This window comes from Sorex fumeus, unplaced genomic scaffold, assembly GCF_029834395.1.
Source record: "Sorex fumeus unplaced genomic scaffold, SorFum_2.1 ptg000024l, whole genome shotgun sequence".
Classification (NCBI taxonomy): Eukaryota; Metazoa; Chordata; class Mammalia; order Eulipotyphla; family Soricidae; genus Sorex; species Sorex fumeus.
Window position 1 is genome coordinate 56,797,592 of NW_026606081.1, and position 25,019 is coordinate 56,822,610.

The following is a 25,019-nucleotide window of genomic DNA, read 5'->3' on the forward strand; positions in this document are numbered from 1 at the left end:
TACTGGCTGTCCTGTGAGGGTCTGCGGTGCAGCTGGAGGGCCGGCTGTGCCAAGGGGCCACAGCGATCCCAGCCCCTGCCCAGGGCTCAGCTCCCTAGGCTGTCGGGGCCACCAAACCTCAAACCAGCCAAACACAAGTAGGGGCGATTTCTGGGTCTCAAAGCCCATCCCCCCGCCCACCCTCCTCTCACCAAGGGTCGCCCCGTGCGACTCTGTAGCTCCGAAGTCAGGGACACGGAGGCAATGCTTGTGTCCACACTCCCGCGATAGATACCACACCCCGGCCAGCACCAATGAGGGGCTTGGGAGTGCCGACTGGCGGTCCTGCCCCCCATCCGGGGAGCCCACGGTTCCATGAAAATAATACCAGGCAAAAGAAAGCCCGAGGGAACTTCACTCGTGCCCCGAGGCATCAGGGCCAGCAAGGAGGCCAGCTCTGGGAAGAAGACGCACCCAAGGGCTGGGGCCACGCTCTGGGCTTGTCTGGGCGACCATCCCAGGCCACGTGCTAGACATGGCACCTGCCCACTAGGGAGCTGGGTTGGCCTTTATTCCTTCTGCTCCTCGGTCCCATGTCCGGTAAGGGAGGAATGTGCAGCCACAAAGCCAGCAGCCTTGTTCTAGAAATTTCCACCACCGTCCAACTCTGCCTCAGGTAGACTGAGGCATAACACTCAACCCTGGCAGATCAAGGCTGCCAGGAACTGTGAGCAAGATAGACGGGGTACCGTGCCCCAATCCCATCACCCACAGGCCATGAGGACTCTCGTGTCTATTTTAACACTAACTATTTTATCCCAGACTGGCAGAGCAAAGCAAAACACTTGTCTCTGGTATTTTGTTTTTTGTTTTTTTTTGGGGGGGGGGGTGAGCAGGCCTGGGGGAAAAGGAGTGCACATGGGTGGTGCTCAGGGCTGACTCCTGGCTCTGCACTCAGGAATCATTCCTGGCAGGGCTCAGGGGACCCTATGGGATGCTGAGGATCGAACCCGGGTTGGCAGCACACAAGGCAAACGCCCTCCCGGCCGTGAGTACTATAGCTCTGGCCACAGCATCACCAACCTTAACACTGAAGCGCAAAGGAACCGTTTTTATTAAAGCAAAGGGACGGTGGCTAGAAAACCCTCCAGGCGATGCTCAGAACAGAAAGCAAACAACTCGCTGGCGGCCCGGGGAGAGGGGGGGACTCAGCCCCGCGTGAACCTACACGCAGCCCCTCACACCACACCCCGCAGTGGGGGCTGCTGATCGGGAGGCCTTCGCAGGCTGCTCAGAGACGTGAGGGGAAAAGCGAGTCAACAGAGAGAGGCCGGAGCAACAGCACAGCGGGGAGGGCGTCCACCCCGCCCGTGACCGACCCAGGTTCGAGCCCTGGCATCCCACAGGGCCCCCAGCACCGCCAACGGCCGCTCCTCACGGTCTGGCGGGACAAATGCCATGAACGGACTCGAAGTGGGAGCCGCCCAGTTCACTGGCCAGCGTTCACGGGCCTGGCCCACGCCCATCCGCTCCTGGGGGAGCACGGAGCCTGAGCACAGGGGCCACCGTGGCCGGAACATGGTGGAGCAACCCCCAGAGCCACAGGGACACCAGGCGGCGCGTTCCCAGCCAGGGAGCAGCTCGGGGGGAAGCCAAGGGAGCAGACGGAGAAAGAACGGGAGGAAAGGGGGGAGCGGGGGAGAGTGCCCCGAGGGTGGGGAACCGAGCTGCGGGATATATTTGGATTTCTCCTTCCCGCCAACGAAGGTTCCACCCAAGGGCTATTTCTGCCGTGGGGTCTCCATGGCAATCGAGGGCCCGCCATGGCACAGCAGGGACCGGGCACGGCGCATCTTGGCATCTCCTGGGATCGGCGGCATTAGTGCTTGTTCCAGAACAAGGACAGGACATAAGGGCCTGTGTCCCAGCCCCTCGGGGCCACCCCCCAGAAGAGGCCCCAGACGGCACCTGCCCTCTCCCCTGCCCCTCCATCGTCCACTGATCTGAGGTCCCGGGGGGCGCAGGGTCACACCCCACAGTCTCCGGTTCTCTCATGAGCTAGCGACAAGGACTAGACTCCATGCCCTGGGCACCAGGAAATGGGCAGAGGAGGATGAGGCTGTGAGACCCCAGCCCCGTCTCCCCACAGGGTTAGCCTGGGAGACCCACACAGGGCCAAGTGGATGCGGGCATGCAGAGGACAGGGCAGAGGTGCGGGGGGATCCCACCACGGTCTCAGCAGACCCCACCCAGCTCTGTCTGGGGCCTCAGAGAGTGTGGCTACGCCGTGGACAGTGTCGAGGCCTGCCTTGAGCAGAGCCTCACGCCCACCCTGCACCCAGCCTGCATGAGGGCCCCGGAGTGGGCTGAAGCCAGGGAGAGCTGGATGTGTGCAGGACCCCTGGCCAGGCTCCTGGCCGCGGCTGCTCCCTCAGCCCTCCCAACTGCCAGCCACTCCCCCTGCGGGTCTCCAGTGCCCATGAAGGCGGGAGACCGGGGGGACGCCAGAGCGGAGCCCCGCGTGCTTCCCTGTATCCAGACAGCCTGCGACAGAGGCCCAAGCACCCACTGACCCCAGTTGGCCAGAGCTCTTGCTCCTCGACTCACGGTGGCTCTGTCCCCCCAGTGTGGGCACATGAGCGCCTTCCCACATCACTCCATTTTCCTGATCGATGGGGACCCCGCCCTCCCTCAGGAAGACCCCCAGTTTCCTCGAGAATGTGCTGCTCCCTGCTGGCCCATCACTGTCCCCTGAGGGTCTGCTCTGGCCCCCAGCTCCCTCTCTCCCCTCCATCGAGGGCCCCCCGCCCCCTGCGTGGTTGGTGCCTTGAGAGAGGCGTGTTCTGTCCCGGGAGAGTGAGGGTGAGCAGGGCTGGCCGGCGGGAATCCAGGCCGGAACTCCTGGCCCAACCGGGTGCTGCGAGGCATGCCCCGACCTACTTCCGGGGATGTCCTCTCTCCTCCCCGAGCCCCGGGCACGACTGCGGCACCGGGAGCCTTGGACACTGGCAAAGGAGCAAAGAGGCCTGAGAGCCCCCGCAGTGAGCGGGGTGGGGGCTGGTGGGAGGGACGTTACACAAGGAGCGTGAGTCACCGGGAGGTTCCCCCACAACCTCCAGGCGTTTCTCCTCCTCGCCCACTGCCTCTGCGCGGGGGCGTGGGGGGAGCAGGAAAGGGCTTTAAATTGCTCAGAGACGAAATCCTGCAGCTATTAATACCCCGGGCACAGGTGCCCGTGTGCCGCAGGGGCCCCTTGGGGCTGCTGGGGGCTATGGTGCAGCCCGAGGAGCACCGGGGACAAAAGGGGCGAACTCTCTGGTCTGCCACGCTCGGGGTCACAGGGGAGACAAGGGAGGGGCTGGAAGGGCCCAATTCTCTGCATGGGGCAGGGATGCAGGGCCAAGGCAGAGAAGGCAGAGGCCCCCGGGCCCATGCACACGTACACATATGCAAACACACACATGCGAACACACATGTACAACACACACATGCAAACACACATATGCAAACACACATATGCAAACACACAATCAAATACACATGCTCACGCATGCATATGCAAGCACGCATATATACATGCACACATATGCAAACACACATGCACAAGGCGAACATATGCAAACACACACATGCATATGCACACATGCACATACACATGCTCACGCACACATATGCAAGCACGCATATGCACACACGTGCACACAGAGCCCATTCCTCTGACCCTCCCAGTGAAGCCCGCCCCTCAGCCTCCGGGAGCTTCCTTCCTCCCTGGCAGCTGTGCGGGGCAGAGGCGGGCAGGAGGGGCAGGAGACGGCAAGGGTGAGGAAGGGATGCAGAGGACACCCACTTCATGATGAGTCCTCCCTTCACCCCCTCCTGCAAGGTGCGCCTCCCTGCATGCTGGCGGCCCGTCACTCCAGGCAGAAGCCCTGCGGACACGCAGCCCTGCATCCTGGAGATCAGAGAAGCGGCCGGGCGTCTGAGCCCTCTCCCCGCCCCACCCCCCACACACCTGGAAGGAGAACGCCCCTCAAGGGGCTTAGCTGAGGGGCAGCAGCATCTCACCCCAAGGACAGGGCCTGACCTCAAGAAACCTCCTGTCCGGGGCTGCATCTCCCGGGAAGCCCTGTGGGCAGGGAGGCAAGACCCCTGGAAGGTTTAGGGATGGTGGGAGACTCAGGCGCGGCCACACCAGAGGGCTTAGGACAAAGCAACTAAGACACACCTACCGGCTTGGTGGCAGAATTCCCCCAAGACGCAAAAACCAATTTCTGGAGCCACAACGGGGCCCAACAACCCATGATTCACCTTCATGTCTGCCGGACTGTGCAATGTGGCCTGGACACAATCAGGTTTGTGGGCACCGACAATGGCACCGTGGCCGGGGGAAGGTCCGGGAGGTCGGGGAGGGGGACAGGGCTTGTCTTGCCCCTGCCTCTGGGTCACACCAAGACTCCAGGGACGCACAGGACCTTGCAGCTGGTGTTGCCAAGGGATGAAGAGATTGGTCCCCCTGTTTCTTCTTGGTCTTATTTGGGAAAGAAATTTTCCCCCCTAAATCTACATTTTGTAAGGAAGCAAAATGGGAATGAAAGGGAAATTTTTTCCTTTAAACTTTGCTTTCAGCCAACTCCTACTGCTGGGATCACTTCAGATCCAAGACTGGAGGCGAGAGCATGAGGGAGGCTGCAAGCCGGGCTGCGAGCATCTCTGCGCCCGGGGGTGCCGGCCTGGAGGCTGCTGGGGGTGGCCGGGGTGCGCTGGCGGGCTCTGGGGTATGTCGAGCGGGGGGGGGAGGGGTCCACAAGCTGGAACTGTCAGAGCTCAACCACCTGGGCACACAGGCCCCCTCCGAGAGGCTGAACGCACTATTTACTTATCGGTTTTGCTGCGAAAGGCCCGGATCTTTCCATGGTTGGAAATGCTTGCACGCAACAGGCCGAAAAACGGGCTCCAGCAGGGAAGGCCGAGAGGGACCCCGATCTGGACAGCAGGAAAGCAGGTGAATGAACCAGCGGGCAGCAGCCTTCAGGGCAGCCCCTCACTGCAAAGTCAACCCGACTGACTGACTGACTGACTTCTGGCCCCTGCATCTGGCTCAGGCCCGATCCGCTGAGGACTGTCACAACCCCGGCAGCTGTGGGCCTCAGGTCACTGCCCACTTCCTGCGAGACAGGCCATGAAAGGAGTCACAAAGGGAGAAGCTTAGCTCCGATCCAGGGGTTAGGGCCTGATGGGCACGCAGCGCCCCTGCCAGCACCCCTGCGGGTCTTCCCCCCACCCCGTGCCCTCTCTGTTCCCACACTGCCCCTGGCCTTCTGCTCTTCCAGACCCTCCCTGGCTTAGCAGCCGGCCCAGACGCTCCCCGCTCCACGCTTAGCCCGGAGCCCGAGTGGCACGTGGCCCAACACATGCGCTGCGCCAGCCTCCTGGGAGTGTTTCCAGGCCTTTCTCACGGGCTGGCGCTATGGCTTCACTCCCTCACGCTCACGAGGCACGGTGGGCGGCTCTGTCGCCAGGCCCCTACCACAGCAGTGGAGCACAGGCGGGGAGGACCGGGCCCAGGAAACTGTCACCCCCGTCTGACCACACACGAAGCCAGAGCCACGGAACCACAGAGCCAGAGCCATGGAACGGAACCACGGAGCCTCCGTGCTACGGAGTCACGGAACCACGGGGCCACTGAACCATGGAGCCTCCATGCCATGGAGCCACGGAGCCATGGAACCATGGAATCACAGGGCCACAGAGCCATGGAGTCACCACACCACGGAGCCAGAGCCACGGAACCACCGAACCACGAAACCTCCATGCCACGGAGGCACAGAAGCACGGGGCCTCCATGCCACGGGGCCACGGAACCACGGAGCCATGGAACCACAGACTCTCCATACCACGGAGCCACGGAACCACTGAGCCATGGAACCACAGACTCTTCATACCATGGAGCCACGGAACCACAGAGCCACACAACCATGGAGCTTTGGAGCCACCATGACACAGAGTCTCACAGCAGAGCCTTGAGGCTCTGTTCCCGAGATGTACATGGGACCTGGTACAGGAGCTGGTGTGGGCCTCCAGGAGGCCGGCGGGGGCCAGCTGCCCAGGCCTCGTACATTGTTTGTGGGTCCCAAAGGCTCAGAGCTCTGGGCGCGAGTCCCACCCTGGGAGAGGGGTTTCATCCTCTGTGCTCTTTCCTGCCCTGCACTGTGCACCCGAGGGGCCCATCTTACTGGCCTACATGGAGACAAACGTGGGTGGCAGAGGCCAGTGGGGGGGGGGGGGGGGCTCTGCTCAAGAACCAGCCTGGCCAGTCTCCCCTAACGTGCCCTGCCGACACCCCACTGGGCTCTCGGGGCCACTTGACGAGGACAGGATGTTCCTCCAGGCCCAGAGAGGCCAGAGCCAGCAGCCAGCGCCCTCTTGTGCGGGGGGGGGGGGGGGTCTGCTCTCTGGGGTGGGGGTGTGGGGCACCGTCCGCGCCTCTGCCATCAGCATTCCGACAGCGTGAGATGACGGATATGTTTAATACTGGGGACCTGTCATTTATTTATTAGCTGGAGACGGGGCTGCCGCCAAGAAGGGTGCATTATAAATCAGCCCTTTCCCGGCCATTAAAAATTAATACAGTTCATAATGCAGGACGTCAGTAATTTCTTTATTAGAGCCGAGTGCTGGCGTGGCGCTCTCTCTCTCTCTCTCTCTCTCTCTCTCTCTCTCTCTCTCTCTCTCTCTCTCTCTCCACTCTCCCTCTCTCCGCCCCTCTGTCCCCCTCTCTCCTTCCCTCCCTCTCTTTCTCCCTCCTTCTCCCCCCCCCACTCTCTCTCTCTCCCACTCTCCCTCCCTCCACTCTCTCTCCCTCCCTCTTTTTTTTACAGGCCTCATTTCTGTCCACTCCCTTTCCCAAGGACACCGTTTTTTTTCTGGTGACCAGCAAGCACCAAGGGAGGGTGACCCGGTTCCCCGCAAGGCTCAGTCACAAGGGTCCCGCAGTACCCCACCCTGAGTCTGGAACTCTGAGGCCTTCTGGGTCCCAGAGAGGCCAGAGGGAAAGAAACGCAAGATGAGGGTGGGGGGGAGATGGAGGGGGGATGGGAGGGCGTGGGGCGGGGGGATAGAGAGGTGGGGTGCGGGAATAGGAGGGAGGTGTGGTGGAGCTGGGTGTGGATATGGAGTGAGGGAGTGGGGGATGAGGGCGGGGGTGGGAGGTGGGGGGGCAAGAGGCTGGGCAGAAGGCTGGCACTGAGGCATCAACGCAGAGCCTCAGGGCCTGCCACTGCCCTGGCAGACCTCATCAGACGCAGGCACGGGCCAGCGTGCAAGTGTCTGCCCAGGACTGCGGGTCTGGGGGACAGGCGGGGCTCAGTGCTCACCCACCCCCACTTGGCACAGCCAAGCACGTACAGGGCTAGGTGGGACCAGCCCAAAAGGGTCCCCGCCATTGAGGGCCAGGCCTAACTACGTGGTGTGTGTGTGTGTGTGTGTGTGTGTGTGAACATGTCTGTGAATGTGTGTGAGTGAGAGAATGTGTGAGTGTGTGTGGGTGAACGTGAGTGTGTGAGTGTGTGTGTATGTGTGTATGTGTTACTGTGTGTAAGCATGAGTCTGAATGTGTGTGACTGTACATGAATGTGTATAAGTACATGTGACTGTGTGACTGTGTGTGTGTCTGAGTGTGAGTGTGACTGTGTGTGTAAATGTGTGCGAGTATATATGTATGTGTGAGTCTGAGTATGTTACTGTGTGTGAATGTGTGTCCGTGAGAACGTGAGTGTGTGACTGTGTGAGTCTGACTGTGATTGTGGGTGTGAATGTGTGTGGATGTGTGAATGTATGAGGGCGTGTGAATGTGTGTGTGCGCGTGTGCAAGAGTGCGTGAATGTGTGAGTATGTGTGAATGTGTGTGTGTGTCTGCACAATCCCCCTGCTCCCACATACCCATCGAACCGCTCGCCCTTTGGAAGCCCCAGGGCTTTGCCACACAAAATCACCAGGTTCAATTCAGACCCCCAAAGACGCAAGGGATTCTCCGCTGGGACACTCAGGGCCGTGGCAGCAGCAGTAATTTGCCAAACCCAGGAACACGAGTGCATGTCTGCAGCCCAGGAAGGGCCTGGGCATGGGGGCAGCTGCGGCCTCTCCTGGGGGAAGGTGGACCCCAGGCAGAGCTGAGGGCTGATTCCTGGCCGGCCAAGCTGGGGAGCAGCACAGGGAGCGGCTATGCAGGGGTGCCAGAGACTACCTGGCCACACCCAGCAGTGCTCGGGAAACCGACGCCACGTGAGAGGGTGAGCCAGGCCTGCACCTATGGGACCCCTGGCCCCCGAGCACTTTTTAAAGAGAGGATAGGGCACTTGCCTTGCACGCAGCCGACCAGGGCCGACCCTGGTTCAATTCCTCCGCCCCTCTCGGAAAGCCCAGCAAGCTACTGAGAATACCGCGCCCGCACGGCAAAGCCTGGCAAGCTCCCCGTGGCGTATTCGATATGCCAAACACAGCAACAACAAGTCCCATAATGGAGACATTACTGGTGCCCGCTCGAGCAAATCAGTGAACAACAGGAGGACAGTGCTACAGTGCCAGAGCATTCACAGTGGGCAGCATTACCCCTGATCGCTTCATTAGCTGCCTGTCTACACCACAGAGTCAGAGTGTGACAAGGGGGTGCAGACGGGATGGGGCGGGTGTGTGACAGTCGCCGAGATGGTGACTGACCCCAGGTCTGGCCCCTAGGTCACAGCTCTGAAGGGTTGGGAGCGTCTGGGTTTGGGGATAAATCGGGAAAATCCACCTTCTTGCATGTCTCCCTCGAACGGGGGCCACAGTGACTCGATGCCTTGTCTGGGGAGGCCCAGCCCCAGCAGTTTGGTCTCCAAGGCAGAAACCAAGGACAAGCTTGCAGGAGCCTGGAGCCAACCCGCTCCTACGGGAACCTTCGGCTTCCCAGAAGGGGGTCGGGGGATGGATGGTCCCGACTGGCCGAGCCGGCCATCCAGGGGACAGCAGGGCAGTCCTCACGGGACCCAAGAGCCGAGAGGACAGCAGCCTCCTTTATGTCCCCGTGATGTCAAAGGCTTCATGAAAGGAGCAGGAGTGGGGGATAGGGCCCCCCCAGTACCCCCCTCAGGCAGTGAGGCTCGGGAAGGAAGTAAAGGAAGCCAGAACTCAAAGAAACCATCACAAACCCCAGCCGCCACCTTGGACCCACACAGGCTGCAGGGGCTCTGGGGAAGGTCAGCAGCGTCCACCGAGGACCAGCACTGGGCCCCAGGGCCCCCAGGAGGACGGTCAGCACCCCACTCCCAGGCCTGAACCAGTCTGTCGAGCTCCCCCAGCAGGCGGGCGCCCCAACTCTGAAACCGCCCCACCCCACACCCCCTCCCCAGCTGAAAGCACCAGGATGCCTGTCGGCCACAGGCCCCGGTTGAAGGCCGCCCGCCCGCCAGCCTGCCCGGCCAGCAAGTGTCCCACAGTCACCATGCTCCAGGACAGTCACATGGAGGAGGCGGGCAAGGCGGTGAGAGAGAAGGGCGCAGCGAGAGCACGGGAAGGGGACCCCAGGAGAGACAGCCCAGCGGCGAGCTAACAGGAGGCTCTGCCAGCCGGGGCCAGTGAGGACAGAACAAAATGGGCAGAAGCAGGGGTGGGGCAGGGGGTGCTGCCGGCAGACGCACGAAGCCCGGCCTGGGCACGTGGCCTCCCTCTGGCCACTCCCCAATCCCAGGGGCCCCGGCACGGCTCCCGAAGGAGCAGCTCATTTTGGGGGGAACTATGCAGAGGTGGAGGGCACCCTGGGGTGACCAGGCCTAGCCTGGACCTGGGCTCACAGCAAGGGGCAGCCCTGTGGGGTGGGTCCGGCAGGGATCTCAGGAAGTGCACATCGGGGGGTCGGGGAAACAGCCCTTCCTTCCTCTCACCCCCTGCAGTGCCTCAGGGAGCTGTGGTGGACAGAGTCGGGGTCTGGGTGCCAAGCTCCAGCCTCCAGGCGGCTCCTGTTCTGGGCCTCCCCACCCCCAGAGTCCCCTGGCTCGAGCTAGTCTCACACTTGGACATGAACAGGCGTGGGGGGCACCTCCTAGAGAGAGTGGGGGGAGAGATCAGCAGGTGGTAAATCCCAGCCCCCACCCCCAAGGTTCCAGAAGGTTTGGGAAGGTTCCGGAAGGTTCTGGAAGGTTCCAGAAGCCCAGCCCTGTGGCCTTTTACCCTCCCGCTCACTCCCTCCTGGTACTCACACGTGTCGGGCTTGTGGCAGTTGTGGCCCTGGCGGAAGTACTGGGGGTTCTCGATGACAGGGATCCGCGTCATGCCAATGACCACCGTGTCGGGCCCGGCGTCCAGCGAGGATGGCGTGGTGATGCCATGGTTGATGTGGTGCAGGGGGCTGGCTGAGTCCTCCTCACCGCTGATGACAGCCACGGGCCCTGGGCACGGGACAGAAGGCTCAGGGGGCTGCAACACACCCTTGGCACTGACCCTGCCCCCCCCAAGGCCAGCATGACCCTGGACGTACCCCCGGCCACCCCTCAGGAGCAGGTGTAGCCTTGAAATAACAAGGAGGCATTTAACTCGGGGCCAGAGCCACAGCGCAGAGGGGAGGGGGCTTGCTTGAGTCCCCCCAGGTTTGATCCCCAGCACCCCCTATGGTCCCCTGAGCCCACTAGGAGTGACCCCCGAGCACGCAGCTGGGAGCAAGCCCCGAGCAGCACCGGATCCAGATAAATCAATAAGTTCTTGCCAGAAGCTGCAACAACGGGCGCTGAGGGACACCCCAACACATGCCAGGGCGAGCCCCCTGAGCCCAGCAGGATGGCCTTCTGACTGTGCCCACCCCAGGCTCACTCCTAGGGAGACTCACCCCCGGCCCCCAACTGTTCCCTGAGAGCAACCGAGGCAGGTGCTGCCTCCGTGAAGCAGGACCAGAACCCAGCCCCGGCCCCTGGGACACGAGTCCGAGTGCCGAGGGTTCAGGGACGGGTGGTGGTGCCACCCACACGCCGCCCACTCACAGCGGCGGGAGGGGCAGTACGATCATCTGGCTCGGTCAAAAGCATCGCGCCTTCAAGTCCACCCCAGCCTCAGGCCCCTCGGCATCCCGGGGGGCTCCTCTGGAACAGCGTCCACGCCCCAAACTGGATTTCCTCTGGATCCGTTCCTGGGTTCCCCCCCCCCCCCCCGATCTGACCGGGACAGCCAGCCCGACAGCCACGGGGACAGTGAACAGCAGAGCTAGTCCTCAGCAGGATGCTGGGCACTGGGGCAGGGGGCGCGGGGAGTCACAGATGGGCGCAGGAGGACAGCGCAGGAGGGAATTGAGGCTGGGGTGTGGGCAGGAGGGCAACGGGGACCCTGGTGGAGGGTGGCAGGCACTGGTGAAGGGGTGGATGTTGGAACATCGTATGCTGGTTCTCAACCATAAGCTTCTCCTTTACAACTTCCTAATTCCCAGTGAGTCAAGAGACAATAAATTTTTTGAAAAAGAAAAGAAAGGGTGAGACGGAACAGCCAGCCTATTGAGTGAAGAAAGTGATTGAGGGCGGGGAGACGGCCAAGGAATTTCAACAAGGCCATCGGGGTACTGCTCAGGGTGTGTGCTGGGCTCTTGGACCCAGAAGGAAACAATTCTTTATAAAAAAAAAAAAAGTCTTGGGGCTGGAGTGATAGCACAGCAGGTAGGGCATTTGCCTTGCACGCGGCCGACCCGGGTTCGATTCCCAGCATCCCATATGGTCCCCTGAGCACCGCCAGGAGTGATTCCTGAGTGAAGAGCCAGGAGTAGCCCCTGTGCATTGTCGGGTGTGACCCAAAAAAAGCAAAAAACAGTCTTCTCCCCCAGCCCAGGATTGTGGACATGTCCCTGGAGAGCAGGAGGGCAGGAACTCTAAGGACAGTCGGGGCACGGCAGAGATTTTAGTACCTGGCGACAGAGGGACCCAAACCAACATCCATCTATACTGGCAGGTGGGGGCCGTGGCCAGCTCGGGCTGCTCCCAGTGCATCTGAGACAGCACCTGCACCCGCCCCGGCCTGGGGCTACCCCCGGGGCTCTATGCCCGTAGGCAGGCGCCCGGCTGCCAGGCACTTGGCCATGCTCCTGTGTGCGGATTCTCCCAGCAACATGCCCTCCGGCCTCCACAGCAAACGGAAGCTCCATCACGCCGCAAAGCAACCCAGGCAAATGTGGCAGCTGGGTCCAAATTGCGACTCTCCGCCCGCCAGGCAGGCACCTGCGGGGGCCCGGAGAGGCTGACCTTCTCCTGCCCGGTGACCCGCTGGACAGCCGCAGTCAGCCAGTGCTCCTGGTCTCTCCTCTGTCCAGGTTCTGTGTGGAGTCGGAGGAGGGTGGGCCCCCTCTCTGATTCACACGCCCGAGTTCGGCTCGTCCCACCAACTGCCCCAGCCCCCAGCCCCTCGCAAGATCTTTCCCTCCTGGGGTCCAGGTTAGGCACAGGCAGGCAAGCGGCACCCAGAACACCACCCAGCCAGCCCTGCTCCCACCCCAAGGTCCGGACACGTGTGACCAGGCATCCTCGGGTGAGACACAAATGTGAACGTGACCTTAGACCTGCGGGGTGCAGACGGGAAAGTTCAGGGGTCAAATCTAAGAATGGTTTAGACCACAGGCCCATGGGGGGGGGCGGGAAGAGCCACGAAGAGGCTGCTCCCCGCCCCCCCTTCCCACGGCTCCCAGATGTCCCCAAAGCTGCCTCGGCTATGGCGACTTCAGAGAGCCCAGTGGGAGTGCTGGCCTGCTTGGGCCGGCCAGTGTCCCCCCGTGTCCCTCTGACGGTGACACTGATTTTCCATCTCGCCCTGCCACTCTCCCAGGTGTCCATCACCGCCTGGGTCCTTCCTTGGGGGCGTCTCAACATACTTGGATTGCAAAACTGCCACAGGGACCAGCCACTGTCTGCTGCCCCCAGCCACTGCCCCCTCAGGGAGCGGCCAGCCATTGCCAGTGCAGAGTCAGTATCTATCTCAGACCTTTATTGGATGTGGGGAGGCCAGGCTACATCCCAGATTCCTGATGGACCATCAGCGAGGGGCGGGGACGGGCAGCTGGGTCAGAGCGGGCAGGGGTCCCCGCACCGTATCTGTCGCTAAGTGCTGACACCAGAAGCTTCTGTCTGGGGACTCCCTAAGGGGCTGCCCAGGGTGGGGGCACTCAGGTGTCTGGAAGCCAAGCAAGCACCGGGCTCTGAGCCAGGGGTCCGGGCTCTCACGATAGGAAGGCCCAGCCCCCCCGCCCCCATATCCCACCCGCGTCCCCCCTTTCCTGCCATCGCAGGGAAATGTCAGGATAAAATGTAGGCTACGTATTTAGATTTAATTCCTCCGTGAGCCCAGGGAAGGCTCAGGCTGATTAAAATGGAAATTGGGGCCTGCAAAGTCAATCCCGGCCGGCAGGAGCGAGTCTGTAAGGCGGGGTGGGGGCAGGGGTGGGGGCGGTGTCAGGGGCCAGTTCCCCCGGTGCCGACGGCCACCACCTACCCGGTTTCACTGGGGCAGGGCAGGCCGAGGTGCCAAGGCCCACACAGGTTCCTCGGCCGGGCACTGAGACGCCCCTCTGTGTCTGGGTGACAGGGCCCAGAAACGAGCCGGGGACAGAAGACGCAGGTGGACACATGCACCGGACGTGGCCTGAGGGGGCCCAGCTGGCCTGGGCGTCCTCCTGGACATGCCGAGTACTGCATGTCCTCTCCTGCACCCACAACCCCCGCCCCGACACCGGGCAGAGCTGGGCTGATTATCCCTCAGTTGCTCACCCCCGGCCCTTGGGCTCATGCTGCGTCCACGTGCACCCAGAGGACGCTGCAGCTGCCTGAAATGGGCACAAACCTTCGTGCGCGGGTACTGGAGAGTGGCTGGGCCTAGGCCACGCAGCGGAGTGTAGCTTACAGGGCCCCAACGCCCCCAGAGCACCGACAGTGGCCCCATGTGCAGACGCAGGAAGGGCCTTTGAAGGCCTGAGGGCACTCCCCAGGAGGGGGTCAGCAGTGTCCCCCCTCTCACAACTGGAGCCCACAACAGACTCACAGGTTCAGTTCCTGGGCTCGGACCCCGGGGGCCACAAGTTTGTCCCCCATGAACAACCTTCCCCAGCGACACGCAAAACCAAGGGCACCAAGGGCGGGTCTGCAGGGGTGCGGGCACAGGGGGGCTCTGGCACGCTGCAGTCCCATGCTGAGACTGGCCCTTCCCCGAGCCCCAGGGGCTGTGGCCTCCAGCTGACGGGACAAGGCCTGGGGCCCAGCTCCCAGCCCACCAGCTCAGCCACACTCAGAGCATCAGTCCCAAGCTCATGTGACGGGCGTGTCCCTGCAAAGTCTCGGCAAGAAGAGCCAGGGCTGCGAGACGGCGGCACGGGTGTGCAAGCGGGCACACATACATGTGCGTGCACACATGCAGGCACAGACGTGTGCAAGCACACACGTGTATGCATGTGGGCACACACGCGGACACACTCGGGTGCATGTACACAGGTGGGCACACACGTGCATAACGCACGGACACACACACATGCATATACACATGGCACACACATGCATACGCACACGGGCCCACACCCATGCATACACATGGGCAGAAGTGTTCTCCACGGAAGAGCCTCGAAGTTCGCCTGCACTTCTTCCCTTGGCCAAACCAACTGCCCCAGTGACTCACCAAGACAGACCCCTCCCCTCACTAGACCCCCCAGCAGCCAGACACGGGGCCTCCTCCTCACAAAAGCACAGGACCCTCAGTAGGCATCAGGTGCAGCTGGGATGCTGACAGACCCCAGACCAGCTGCCCCCAAGTCAGGCTTCCCAGGAAGCCTGGGAAAGGGGGGAGGGTCTGCTGGGAACCGCCATCAAATTCATGCTCTCGGCTTATTCCGTCCGTGGGTCTTGGCGCCCACACTCTCGCAAGAACCAACATTCATTTTTATCCTTATTTCCCGGAGAATGGCTTAAAGGAGAGATCCCCACCTCCAGGTTTGCTGCTCCGGGCTTAGTAACCGGTGGCGCTCCAAGTGCAAGTCTCACTGCCCAGAACAGACCCCCACGCCCCTCCTCAATCCTGGGAGCTGGACGCGGAGTGACCGCTAAGGCGGGGGAATCCTCTGAACCGCCCCCAGGGCTGCTGGGCTGAGAGAAGGTAAGTGACGCGCTCCGCAGAGCAGAGGGGAGGGGCAGCAGTTAGGGAACCCGGGGTCCAGCGCCCCGCCCGATGGCCAGGTGATGCGGGAGTCCGGCCCTGGGTTGGCACTTGTGCTAGCTGTCCATGGGGGCCCGGGAACCCCAGAAGCTGCTTCCAGGGGGTCTCTGACATATGGACACACGTGTTCGAATGTGGGTTAATAAATACAAATTGGTGTGGGGGGCGGGGGAGCGTGGCTCAGGAAGTGTCTGAGGGCAGCGCTGCTGGATGCCGTGGGGGACGCGATGCCCCAGGGCCCTGGACGGCACAGCTCCTGGAACCACATTCCTTGAACCGCTCGGCCCGACCTGCTCCCAGCGGGAAGGGGATCAAAGCAGCTCGGGCCAGCTTAGAGAATTAAAGCGGGACGAGAAGGCAGATGGGCACAGCCGGCCGGCGGCCACCGCGTCCAGCCGGCACTGCAGGGACAAGCGGTGCCAGGGATAAGATTCTGCGTGAGTCAGAGGGTACTGCTCCCCGGAAGCAGCACCTTCGACCTTTGAACTGGGAAGTCCCACCGTCTCCACCACCTTCAGTGCCACCTGGGAGGCATCTCCCCCCACGCCACAGCTCCATCCAACCTCCTGTCACGGGCAGCCACCCCATGCCCTCTCAACCAGGGCACTGATCATGGGACCTCGAGGCTCCACCCACAGCCCCAAGGCCACTTCCAGCCTTGCTGTGCCTCTGACCCAAAGCGGACCCTCGGGAGGGGTTGTTTAAGGGACCAGCTGGAGAGAAGACCCCAGTCCGTCCGCCTGCCCCCACAGGCCCAGGTCATGCTCCGGGGGGAGGGGCGCAGTGGGGGAAGGGTTCAGCCCTTCTCACCCGCAGAGCAAGAGGGTCCCCCGGACCACAGCACCCACCCGGGCAGGTCAGGGGCGGCTCAGCTGACCCTTTCCCTCTCTGTGTCTTCAACTCCTGAAGAGTGGACAGTGGCCGGTCAGAGGAACAGGCAGGGCTTGGCAAGGTGGGACGTCCACTTGGAGTTGGCAGCAGGAAGGAAGGAAGGAACCAAGACTGGCCCTGTCCCAGCAGTGGCTGCCCCGTGTCCCCCGTCCTTGTGGAGCTAGAGTGGGACCAGCTCCAAGAGTGACCCCAGCCTGGCTCGGTGGCCACTTGGGGTGCAAAGGGCTGGGCAGGCCCCTAGCAACCGAGCAGCCCAGGAATGAGCCCGGGCCTCGCCTGGCACAACCACGAGGGCAGCAGATGGCAGAGGGCATCGCCAGGGCCCTGGTGCAGATGGCCAGCGGGTTTGCAGGAACACGGGGGCTCTGGCTAAGGGGGGGACGCCAGCATCCCGCAGAGTGGCCGAGCCCCAGCACTGACCTAAGTGAGAAGCTGGGTCCCCGCCCTCCTGTCTCCACGGCCCAAGGAAGCAGCCCCAGGGTGTGTGTGTGTGTGTGTGTGTGTACGTGTGTGAGCATGTATATGCATGTCCCAGTATATGAGAACATGTGCACATTTGTGAGAATATATGTGAGAGTGCTTGTGTGAATTTATGTGTGTATTTGTGAGAATGTGTGAGTACATATGTGTATAAACATCTGTGTGCATGTCTGTGAGTGCCGGTGTGTTTGTGAGCACGTGTGCATGTATGTTTGTGAGCATGTGTGCATGTATGTATGTGAGAGTGCATGTGTGCATGTGTGTATGCATGCTTATGAGCATGTCTGAGTGCATGTGTGTCCATGTGTGAGCCGTGTTTGTGTGAGAGTACATGTATGCACACGTGTGTATATGCACGTTTGTGAGCACGTGTATTTGTGTGAATGCCTGTGTGTGCGCATGTGAGTATGTGTGAGCATGTGTGCATGCGTTTGTGTGAGAGTGCATGTGTGTACGTGCGTGTTCGTGAGCACATGTGGCAGATGTGACCTCACTTTCCTCTAGAATCCCAAGGGCCAGGCAGCGCAGCCACAACAGGGAGATTCTGGGAGGAACCCGACATGGCCCGGGGCAGCTATGGGACACCAACAGCCACAGAATCTTCCAGCTGAAGGTCAGGATGGTGAGAGGGGGTCAGAAGAAGCCTCCCATCTGACACACCCACGGAAACACACAGTGCCAACACGGATGACGCGGAAACCCCTTTGCCTTCCCAAGACCGTCCTGTCTGTCCTCGCCCTGCTTGGTCCTCCAGTGCCCGGGGAGGCCACATGGGTTCACAGCCGTCCCAGACTGCCCCAAATCGGATCCTCCAAACATGGGGTAGCAGCTCCCACACACCACTGTGTCACCGCCCCCAGGCCAGGTGCGTCCCTCACGCCTCCACGTGCAGCGTCTCCACTGTGTCCCCGAGATGGAATCCACAGAGCTCGTCCTGCCACGATTTCCTCGTCTGCCTGTGGCATTTCCGTCTGAATGTGACTCTCTCGCTCTCTCCCTCACTCTCGCGCTCTCTCTCTCCCTCTTGCTCCCTCTCTCTCCCTCTCTCCCTCTCCCCTCCCTCCCTCTCTTGCCCTCTCTCCTCCTTTCTCGCTCCCTCTCTCTCCCTCTACCCCTCGCTGGCTCTCTCACTCTCTCACTCTCACTCTCTTCCAAGTCCACAAACTGGGACAGTTCCCAGGGGGACAGGCTCTGTCTGCAGCCTCAGCCGCGACGTGACCGCACGCTGGATTGCAGGGGTGCGGGGTGGCGGTGCCCACTCAGCAAAGCGCGGGCAGGGCAGGTCAGTGTGCAGGAGCTCAGTCCCGCACCCACCCACGAGGAAGGAGGCGAGCGAGCCAGATGGGGCATGAGGCCCGTGATGGCCTGACCCCCACTGCCTCCCCCACAGCGTGTCCAGAGAGCTGAGGGCAACCGGGTTCCTCCTCCCCTCTTGCAGGGACACGTGGACACACGGGTCACGGGGTGGTGGCCAGCCCCCAGCCAGCTCAGGCACACTGAGGACACCCAGAGAGCTGGCGGCCGTGGGGCAGGAGCAGAGAACAGAGGGGATCCCCGCCCCCCGACCTGCCCTCCACATCACCTGGCAGGACTGGCCGTGGAGTGACCCCTGCAGCCCCACAGCGGTGGGGACACAGTGGATGGACAGGCTCTGCCCCAGAAAGCTCCAAGAAGGGAGCTGGAGACTCTGAAGTGGGCACACAGCTGGCACTGCCCCCCACCCCCCCGGCTCCTGGTCCCACAGGCGCAGGCCATGGAGTGGGGCGATACTCAGGTCCTAGACCTACAGCAGGTCTCCTGCGTTCCTCAGGCCAACTCAGGGTGCTGGCGAGCTGGTCAGCCTCACACTCACCCCCAGGCCCGGCTGAGTGCTGACCAGGGGTCTGTGAAATCAAGGAAGAAATGGGGACGACGGACAGCACGCTATGTGGCCGCTGGGCCTCCAGGATGTGCTCGGTCCCCGCCCCATCCCCCACCCAGCAGCGTTTCCTCTGACCCCCAGGTCACACCAGCACCCGCACCCCCACCCCAGCAGGCCCCGGAGGCGCCGTTTCTCCCTCCAGGTATAGCACCGAGTTCACCCGTGACAGCAGGGGGAGGGGACCCTGTGATGACCTGACCAGTTTTCTGTCTTCATTTTGATTTTGTTTCTGAGCATGCCCCATGGTGCTCAGGGATCACTCCTAGTGGGTCTGGGAGACCCGGGTGGGCCGTGCCAGGCCCCCCAACCCCCACTGCTCCTTCCAGTCAGCCTTCCTGCCCCGGTGCCAGCCCACGGTCTTCCCCGTCTCCCTCTGGGAATGGCCGTTCCTGCTGCCACATGACTTCCCTCCCTCAGGCCGCTTCTGCCCGAGTTCAGTGCAGGGGAGACCCTAGAAGACCTGTCAGGACAAGTGGCTCCATGAGGCTGCCTCGGTGCTGGGGACCCCGGGAAGAAGGAGCCATGGGCAGGCGCAGCAGGAGGCAGAACCGAAGCCAGAGAGAATGGGGGCTTGGCTCCCCCAGAGGGAGGTGGGGACCCCCCGGGAGCCTGTGCGGTGGATCCAACACAGCGGACCTCAGGCTGGTTCCCTGGGAAGGGGAGATGGTGGACGTGTGTGGACACACCACCATGGGTCGGCAAGAACAAAACGCAAGCATCAGGTGTGGGTCTGTGTGTGTCTATGTGTCCATGTGTGTATGTGTCTGCATATATGTGTCTGTGTGTATGTGTGTATAAGTGTCTGTGTATGTGTCTGTATATGTATATATGTGTATCTGTGTGTGTCTGTGTGTTCATGTGTCTGTCTGCATGTCTGTATGTGTGTCTGTATGTGTCTGCATAGGAGCCTCTGTGTGTCTGTGTGTGCCTGCGCATACGTATACGTGTTTGTATATACGTGTGCCTGTGTCTGCATATATGTGCGTGTATGTGTCTGTGTTTATCTGCATGTGTGTGTCTGTGTGTCTGTGGGGGAAGGTGGACTGTGGGCAGGCCACCCGTTGTCTGCACCTGCCCAGCCTCTCCTGTACCCTGAGCAGGAGGCGGTTCAGCAGGTGGGTAGGGGCCACACAGCGCCTGCTTCAGACATGGACGGACGGAATGATGGACGGATGGACGGAATGACAGACAGATGGACGGGCAGCAGCACTGCTGGGAGGAGACTGCTCTGCAGAGGGAGCGAATCCTCCCTACATGAGTGGCCAGGGCCGGCAGGGAGTGACCGCACATGGACCACGAGAGGAGGGCGGGGGTCCTGAGCTGCACCCCCAGTCCCGCCTCCCCGCCCCCGCCCACGTGGGGCCTGGACTCCACAACTGCGCCTGGTCCAAACCACGCTCCTCCGTGCCACTGACCGCCAGGCCCCTTCCAAGCGCCTTGGACATGCAGCTCCCCCGGAGCCTGGCGCTGGCGGCCCTCCCTGCGCCAAGTCCTGGGGGGCTGGGAGGACGGAGGCCACGTTCCCTCCCCACATTACCGAGCGCCCATCTGGTCACCCAACAGGGATCTTGCTGGGTGGACTTGCCTGGTCCCTCATGTCCCTTGCTGACGGGGAGCCCCAAGAGTGCTGTCCAGGCTGACCACTGCCCAGTCCCTGCACTGACCCTGCCTGTGTCCACTGTCCTTGCCAGGCTGAGGGGCCAGGCCCAGAAGGTCTGCCTGCCTCTAGATAAGCGCATGCGCAATGAAGACCACTGGCCATGCTGAGCACAGACCCTGGCCCCTCCACGCCCCGGTGACCCCAATGACAGAGCCTCGAGACAGCACAGCCGGGGGGGTCGGCTCAGGCGAGTAAAGGGTGCAGTGCCTGCAGAGCCGAGGGCACCTTGGGGCGGGGGCCACCCTCCCACTTCCGGGGGCAAGCTCTGTCCAATCAGCTAGGCCAGGAAGAGCAGCGGGGACACAGCAGGAAGGCCCTGGGTCCCGGGCACGGGGCTGCACCGCAGCCTGGCCAAGGTCGCCGGCCCTGAGTGGGGGCCCCCTGAGCACCGCTGGGGTCACTCCCAAGCACAGAGCCAGGATCAGGCCCCAAAACAAGACAAAAGATAGACACTCAGAGAAGGGACGGGCCGAGAGCCCTGTGCCTGCACCCTGGTGAGCCTCAGGGCTGCTCCGCTGCCACCTGAGACCAGGAACACTGCCCGCTCGGTCCCGGGAAGGGGACCGCCCAGGGGTGGCCCAGCTCTGGGTCCTTGCAGCAACTGAGAGGTGAGGGCTAGGAATGCCCCCGACGTCAGCCCCCTCCGTGGCTCACAGGCTTGGCTGGGGTCAGACCCGGGGTGGGGGCAGGAAGAGGCAAGGGGGGAGCTCCACGGAAGGTGGGCCCAGGATCCACCTGGGGGTGGGGGTGTGGACGTGAGGAAGGGGAGGCGGGCGACTTCCCCGCACCCCCAGTCCCAGGGCCTGGCCGGGACAGACGCTCATGTTGACACACGCTCTTTCCCCTAATTTGGAAGCCCCCGCGGACTGCAGGGGAAATTTAATCCATATGTCCCTGATTCATTTCTACTTAACTCATCAGGATGCTGTTTTGTAAGACCGATTTACGTCCAATTGCCTCTTCCCCCCCCCCCCCCTTTCTTTCTCCTGCCTTCCTTCTAAAGCTCTAAAATCCCACGGCTTTTTCCCCCCTTCGAAACAGGAAATCAGACGGTGCCAAGAGGAACCCTGAGCAGTTTGACCCGGGTTCAAGGCTCTGCTGCCCCAGAGACGCCCCCGGGCCCCTCGGAGGGTGGCCCAGACCCCACACTCCTGCTGCACCAGGCACCATACTGAGAGGGCAGATGTGGCCAGAGCTGCCAGTCCAGACTGGACAAGGCCAGAGAGGGCGGCAGGCCCGGACACGCTCGGTCGGGGCCAGGAGCTCCGTTCCACTCGCCAGCAAAACCTTCCTCCCTCCAAGCCGGATCCCGCGTTCAGGTGCCTCTGCACTGGGCCCAGGAGCAGGCTCGGGCCAGCTCAGAAATGGCCGTGAAGGGCTGGAGCAATAGTACAGCGGGTAGGGCGTTTTTCTTGCACGCAGCTGACCCAGGTTCGATTCCCAGCATCCCATATGGTCCCCTGAGCACCTCCAGGGGTAATTCCTCAGTGCAGAGCCGGGAGTAACCCCTGTGCATCGCTGGATGTGACCCAAAAAGCAAAAAAAAAAAATGGCCATGAACTGGAGGGGCCAGAGCAAATGGATGGAGGAGGCAGGCCACTCTGAGTCCCCAGCTCCCCAGTGCTTCCTGCCCTGGAGGACTCCTCCCCAGGCAACCTCATGCTCCCGCCCTGGAGGACTCCTCCCTGGGCTCCCCCGGGCTCCCACCCTGAAAGACCATTCCATGCCCAAATGAGGTGCCTCACGCCCTCCAGTGAGGGGGGCTCGCACACAGCAAGGTCATGGAGACCCACTGGGAAGGAGAGTCCTAGAGGACAGTACGCAGGAGTCACCGAACCTTCGGGGTGGCCACCGCAGCAACTATGCGCCGCAGAGAGCCCCTTGTTCTGGGGCAGACAGTCCCCAACTTCCTCAGAGGGAGCCGGAGTCCCCCCCTTAACCGATTCACGAGATCACAGGGGTGGGGAGAGGTGCTGGTGGCTGGTTTCAGAGGTCCAGGCAGCCGGCAGCAGCGGTTGGACGAGAAATTCGCTTCCCGCCCCCCTGGGCCTCTGGGCTGAAAACTGGCACCAGATTTGGGGGGGGGGGGTGGAATCAACCCCCACAGGGTCTCATTGTCTAAGTCTGTGCCCCAGCACCTCTGGCTCTGGACTCTGCCCGGCCACCTTGCCACCCAGGCTGGACATGGCCAACCCTGCGGCTACCCCAAGAAAGCAATGTTTGCTGGGAACGCTGCACTCGGGGGGTGGGTGGGGGTGTGACCCAGCTCTCCCAGCCAACATGGACCCTGTGGGTGCCAACATGGGTCCGTTGGGCCCCACCCACCCTCTCACCCCAGAGGCCTCCAGAGGGACCCGAACCCTCTCTGTCATCCCTTATTTTACTCCCTAACATCTGCCTAACAGCGACCCCTGACAACCCAGCCCCCAGGAATCCGGGGGCTAGAGAGACCGTCTAGCAGTCGTGAGGCCAGTGGTGGGAGGGGAGACCAAGGAGGTGCGGGTGGCCTCCTGGCCGGGTCCCAGGGGGACTAAGAAGCAGGGTTCGAGCCCCTGAGACCCTATGCTGCCCAGCCGGGGAGCAACACAGCCATCACGGGAAAAATCTCGCATTTCAGATGCCTGGTGCCCGACTCAAAGCCGGAAAAAACATCCCAGACACTCGGGGTCACTTGTTCTGCTCTGACGTTGGGGCCACCCCCACTGTGCTCGGGGCTGACTCCAGCTCTGCGCTCAGGGTCCCTCTGGCCTATGCAGTGATGGGGATTGAACCCGGGTCGTGTGCCAGGCAAATGTCTGAATTCCCATGTCCGGTCCTAAGGACACTGAAAATGGGGCTCCCTCAGAGGCAGTAACATTCTGGATCTGCGGCAACCCCACGGAAGACAGCAGGAAACGGATTTTTATTCTAAAGGAGCCCCTGGAGCCACCCCAGCAGTGCCCACAGCCACACGGGGCCTGGCCATACTTGGGGCCTCGCTCGGGCCCCATGTCCCCTCTGTGCCCTCCCCGACCCTTCGCCCACTTCTGCCGAGGAGACGACGGCGGCTGGGAAGCGGTCCTCGGGCCTGCGTGCCTCCGGGCGTTTCCACGCGACGAGAGCCGGGCCCGGGTCCAGGCCTCGATCTGGCCGCCCGAGAGTGTGCCCTGGACAAGGTTCAAGAATTCCAAAGTCTGGGCCGCCCCCAGACCAGCTGAACCGGAATTCCTGGGGCGACCTGGGATTCGGCATGGCTGATCCCCGGGGGGCGCAGAGAGGGCCGGGGAGGGCCAGGCCCGGCCTGACACTGCCACTGGGTACGGCGGGCAGACGGCGGGGAGACACCGGCTTCTCCCCCGGCCTGGGCCCCACTCTCTGACAGAGGGAGGAGGCAGCCAGTGGGGTCTGAAGCAGCTGAGCTCAGCTGCCCACTCAGGCCACAGAGGGGTCTCCACGCGAGGGGCGATGGCAAACACACGCACATACCGCGAGAAGCCCCACGTGGTGTGGAGTCAGGACAAGGCACAGTGCTCAGGACTCTCGTCTGGCACAGCCCGACGATGCGGTCCTCCAAGCATCGCCAGGTGCAACTGGGGGTGACCTGTGTCCCTGGCTCCTCTGTACCCCGTCCTTGGGCCTCACACAGAACCAGTGGTCCGCTTGGCCGAGAAGGTGGGGTGGGGGGACTCCTGAGCACATGTAGTCTCCAGAAAGCAACTGAGGGAGCTCAGATGTGATGGATGATGCATCCCAAGTGCCCCAAGGCACCCTGAGACCATGTGTATGGGGGGTCCAGCTGCCCCTGGCCAGGAGTCTCAAAGGGCAACATCAACTTGGGGACTGGAGGGATTGGACAGTGGAGAGAGCATTTGTCTTGCACACCTGGGTTCGATCCCCGGCATCCCACATGGTCCCCTGAGCACCACCAGGAATAAATTCCAGAATGCAGAGCCAGGAGCAAGCCCTAAGTACCTAGGAATGTGTCCCCAAAACAAAGATAAAACAAAAAAAAGAAACTTCACTTTTGTACACTGGGGGGGTCTCCGGGGAGAGGGGTCTTCTTGCACCCTCCCCATGTGACCCCTCACACAGAGGCACCAAGGGAAGGCGGCTAACGTATCACAGACAAGCTCCATGCCTCTGAGGATATCCAGAACTTTCCAGACCCCAGAGAAAGCGCCGCACTCCGGTGAGATAGAGTTGCAGCACAGGCCCCTGGTTGGTCGGGAACTGCTGGCAAGGTGGACGGAGTCCAGCCGGGGTCAGGAAGCACAGAACACGGCGGCAGCACTGGCAAAGGCCCACGAGAAGTGGACACTGAAGGGACAGCGGCCACCGGGAACAGGCCACACGGCCCTGGACACGCAGCAGCGCAGAGACACCTCTGGACTCACCAGCACCTGGCCGTGAGGCCCGACAGAGCAGGGACAGCAGAGGACGGGGTGGGGATGGACTTCCAAGCAGTGGCATGCAGTCTGGGGGTGTGCCGGGGGCACGACCCCCACAATGGTACTTTTTCCAAACCACAGCCAGGCCATGGAAGGGGCAGCGCTCAGTGGGCAGCCCAGGCTGTGGCTGGTCCTGGCAGGGCCTGGCCTGGGGTGGGGGCAGCCCACAGCTGCCCATCAGCTCCACATGACACTGAGTTGATTCCCTCCTCGAGCACTGGGTATCCAGCTACTGCCGGCCGGCCTGGCACAAGCATGAGGACAGCGAGCTGGCTGGCATCCTGTCCACAGCCACCCAAGCCGAGGCCACCTGGCGCTGGCAGTTAGCCCGGGCAACACAGGGAGTGTCCCGAGTACGGGAATGGCGGGACCCCACAGGCCCTTACAGCTCACAGCACTCCGGGGAGAAGCATCTGCGACCCTCACCCAACCAGTCCCGAGTCCATCCCGTTATCAACAGGATGAT

At 62.3% G+C, this 25,019-nt stretch overlaps 2 protein-coding genes across 2 annotated transcripts in view; one reads left to right on the forward strand and one right to left on the reverse strand.

Annotated features, from left to right (window-relative positions):
- The window catches only part of NTRK3 (neurotrophic receptor tyrosine kinase 3), a 110,987-nt gene that overhangs the window by 35,456 nt on the left and 50,512 nt on the right, over positions 1-25,019 (reverse strand). The window contains 1 exon segment of the mRNA XM_056113842.1: positions 10,212-10,400. Coding sequence (XP_055969817.1) covers positions 10,212-10,400 — 189 coding nt within the window.
- The window catches only part of MRPS11 (mitochondrial ribosomal protein S11), a 133,303-nt gene that overhangs the window by 6,774 nt on the left and 101,510 nt on the right, over positions 1-25,019 (forward strand). The gene's annotated exons all lie outside the window — the stretch shown is intronic.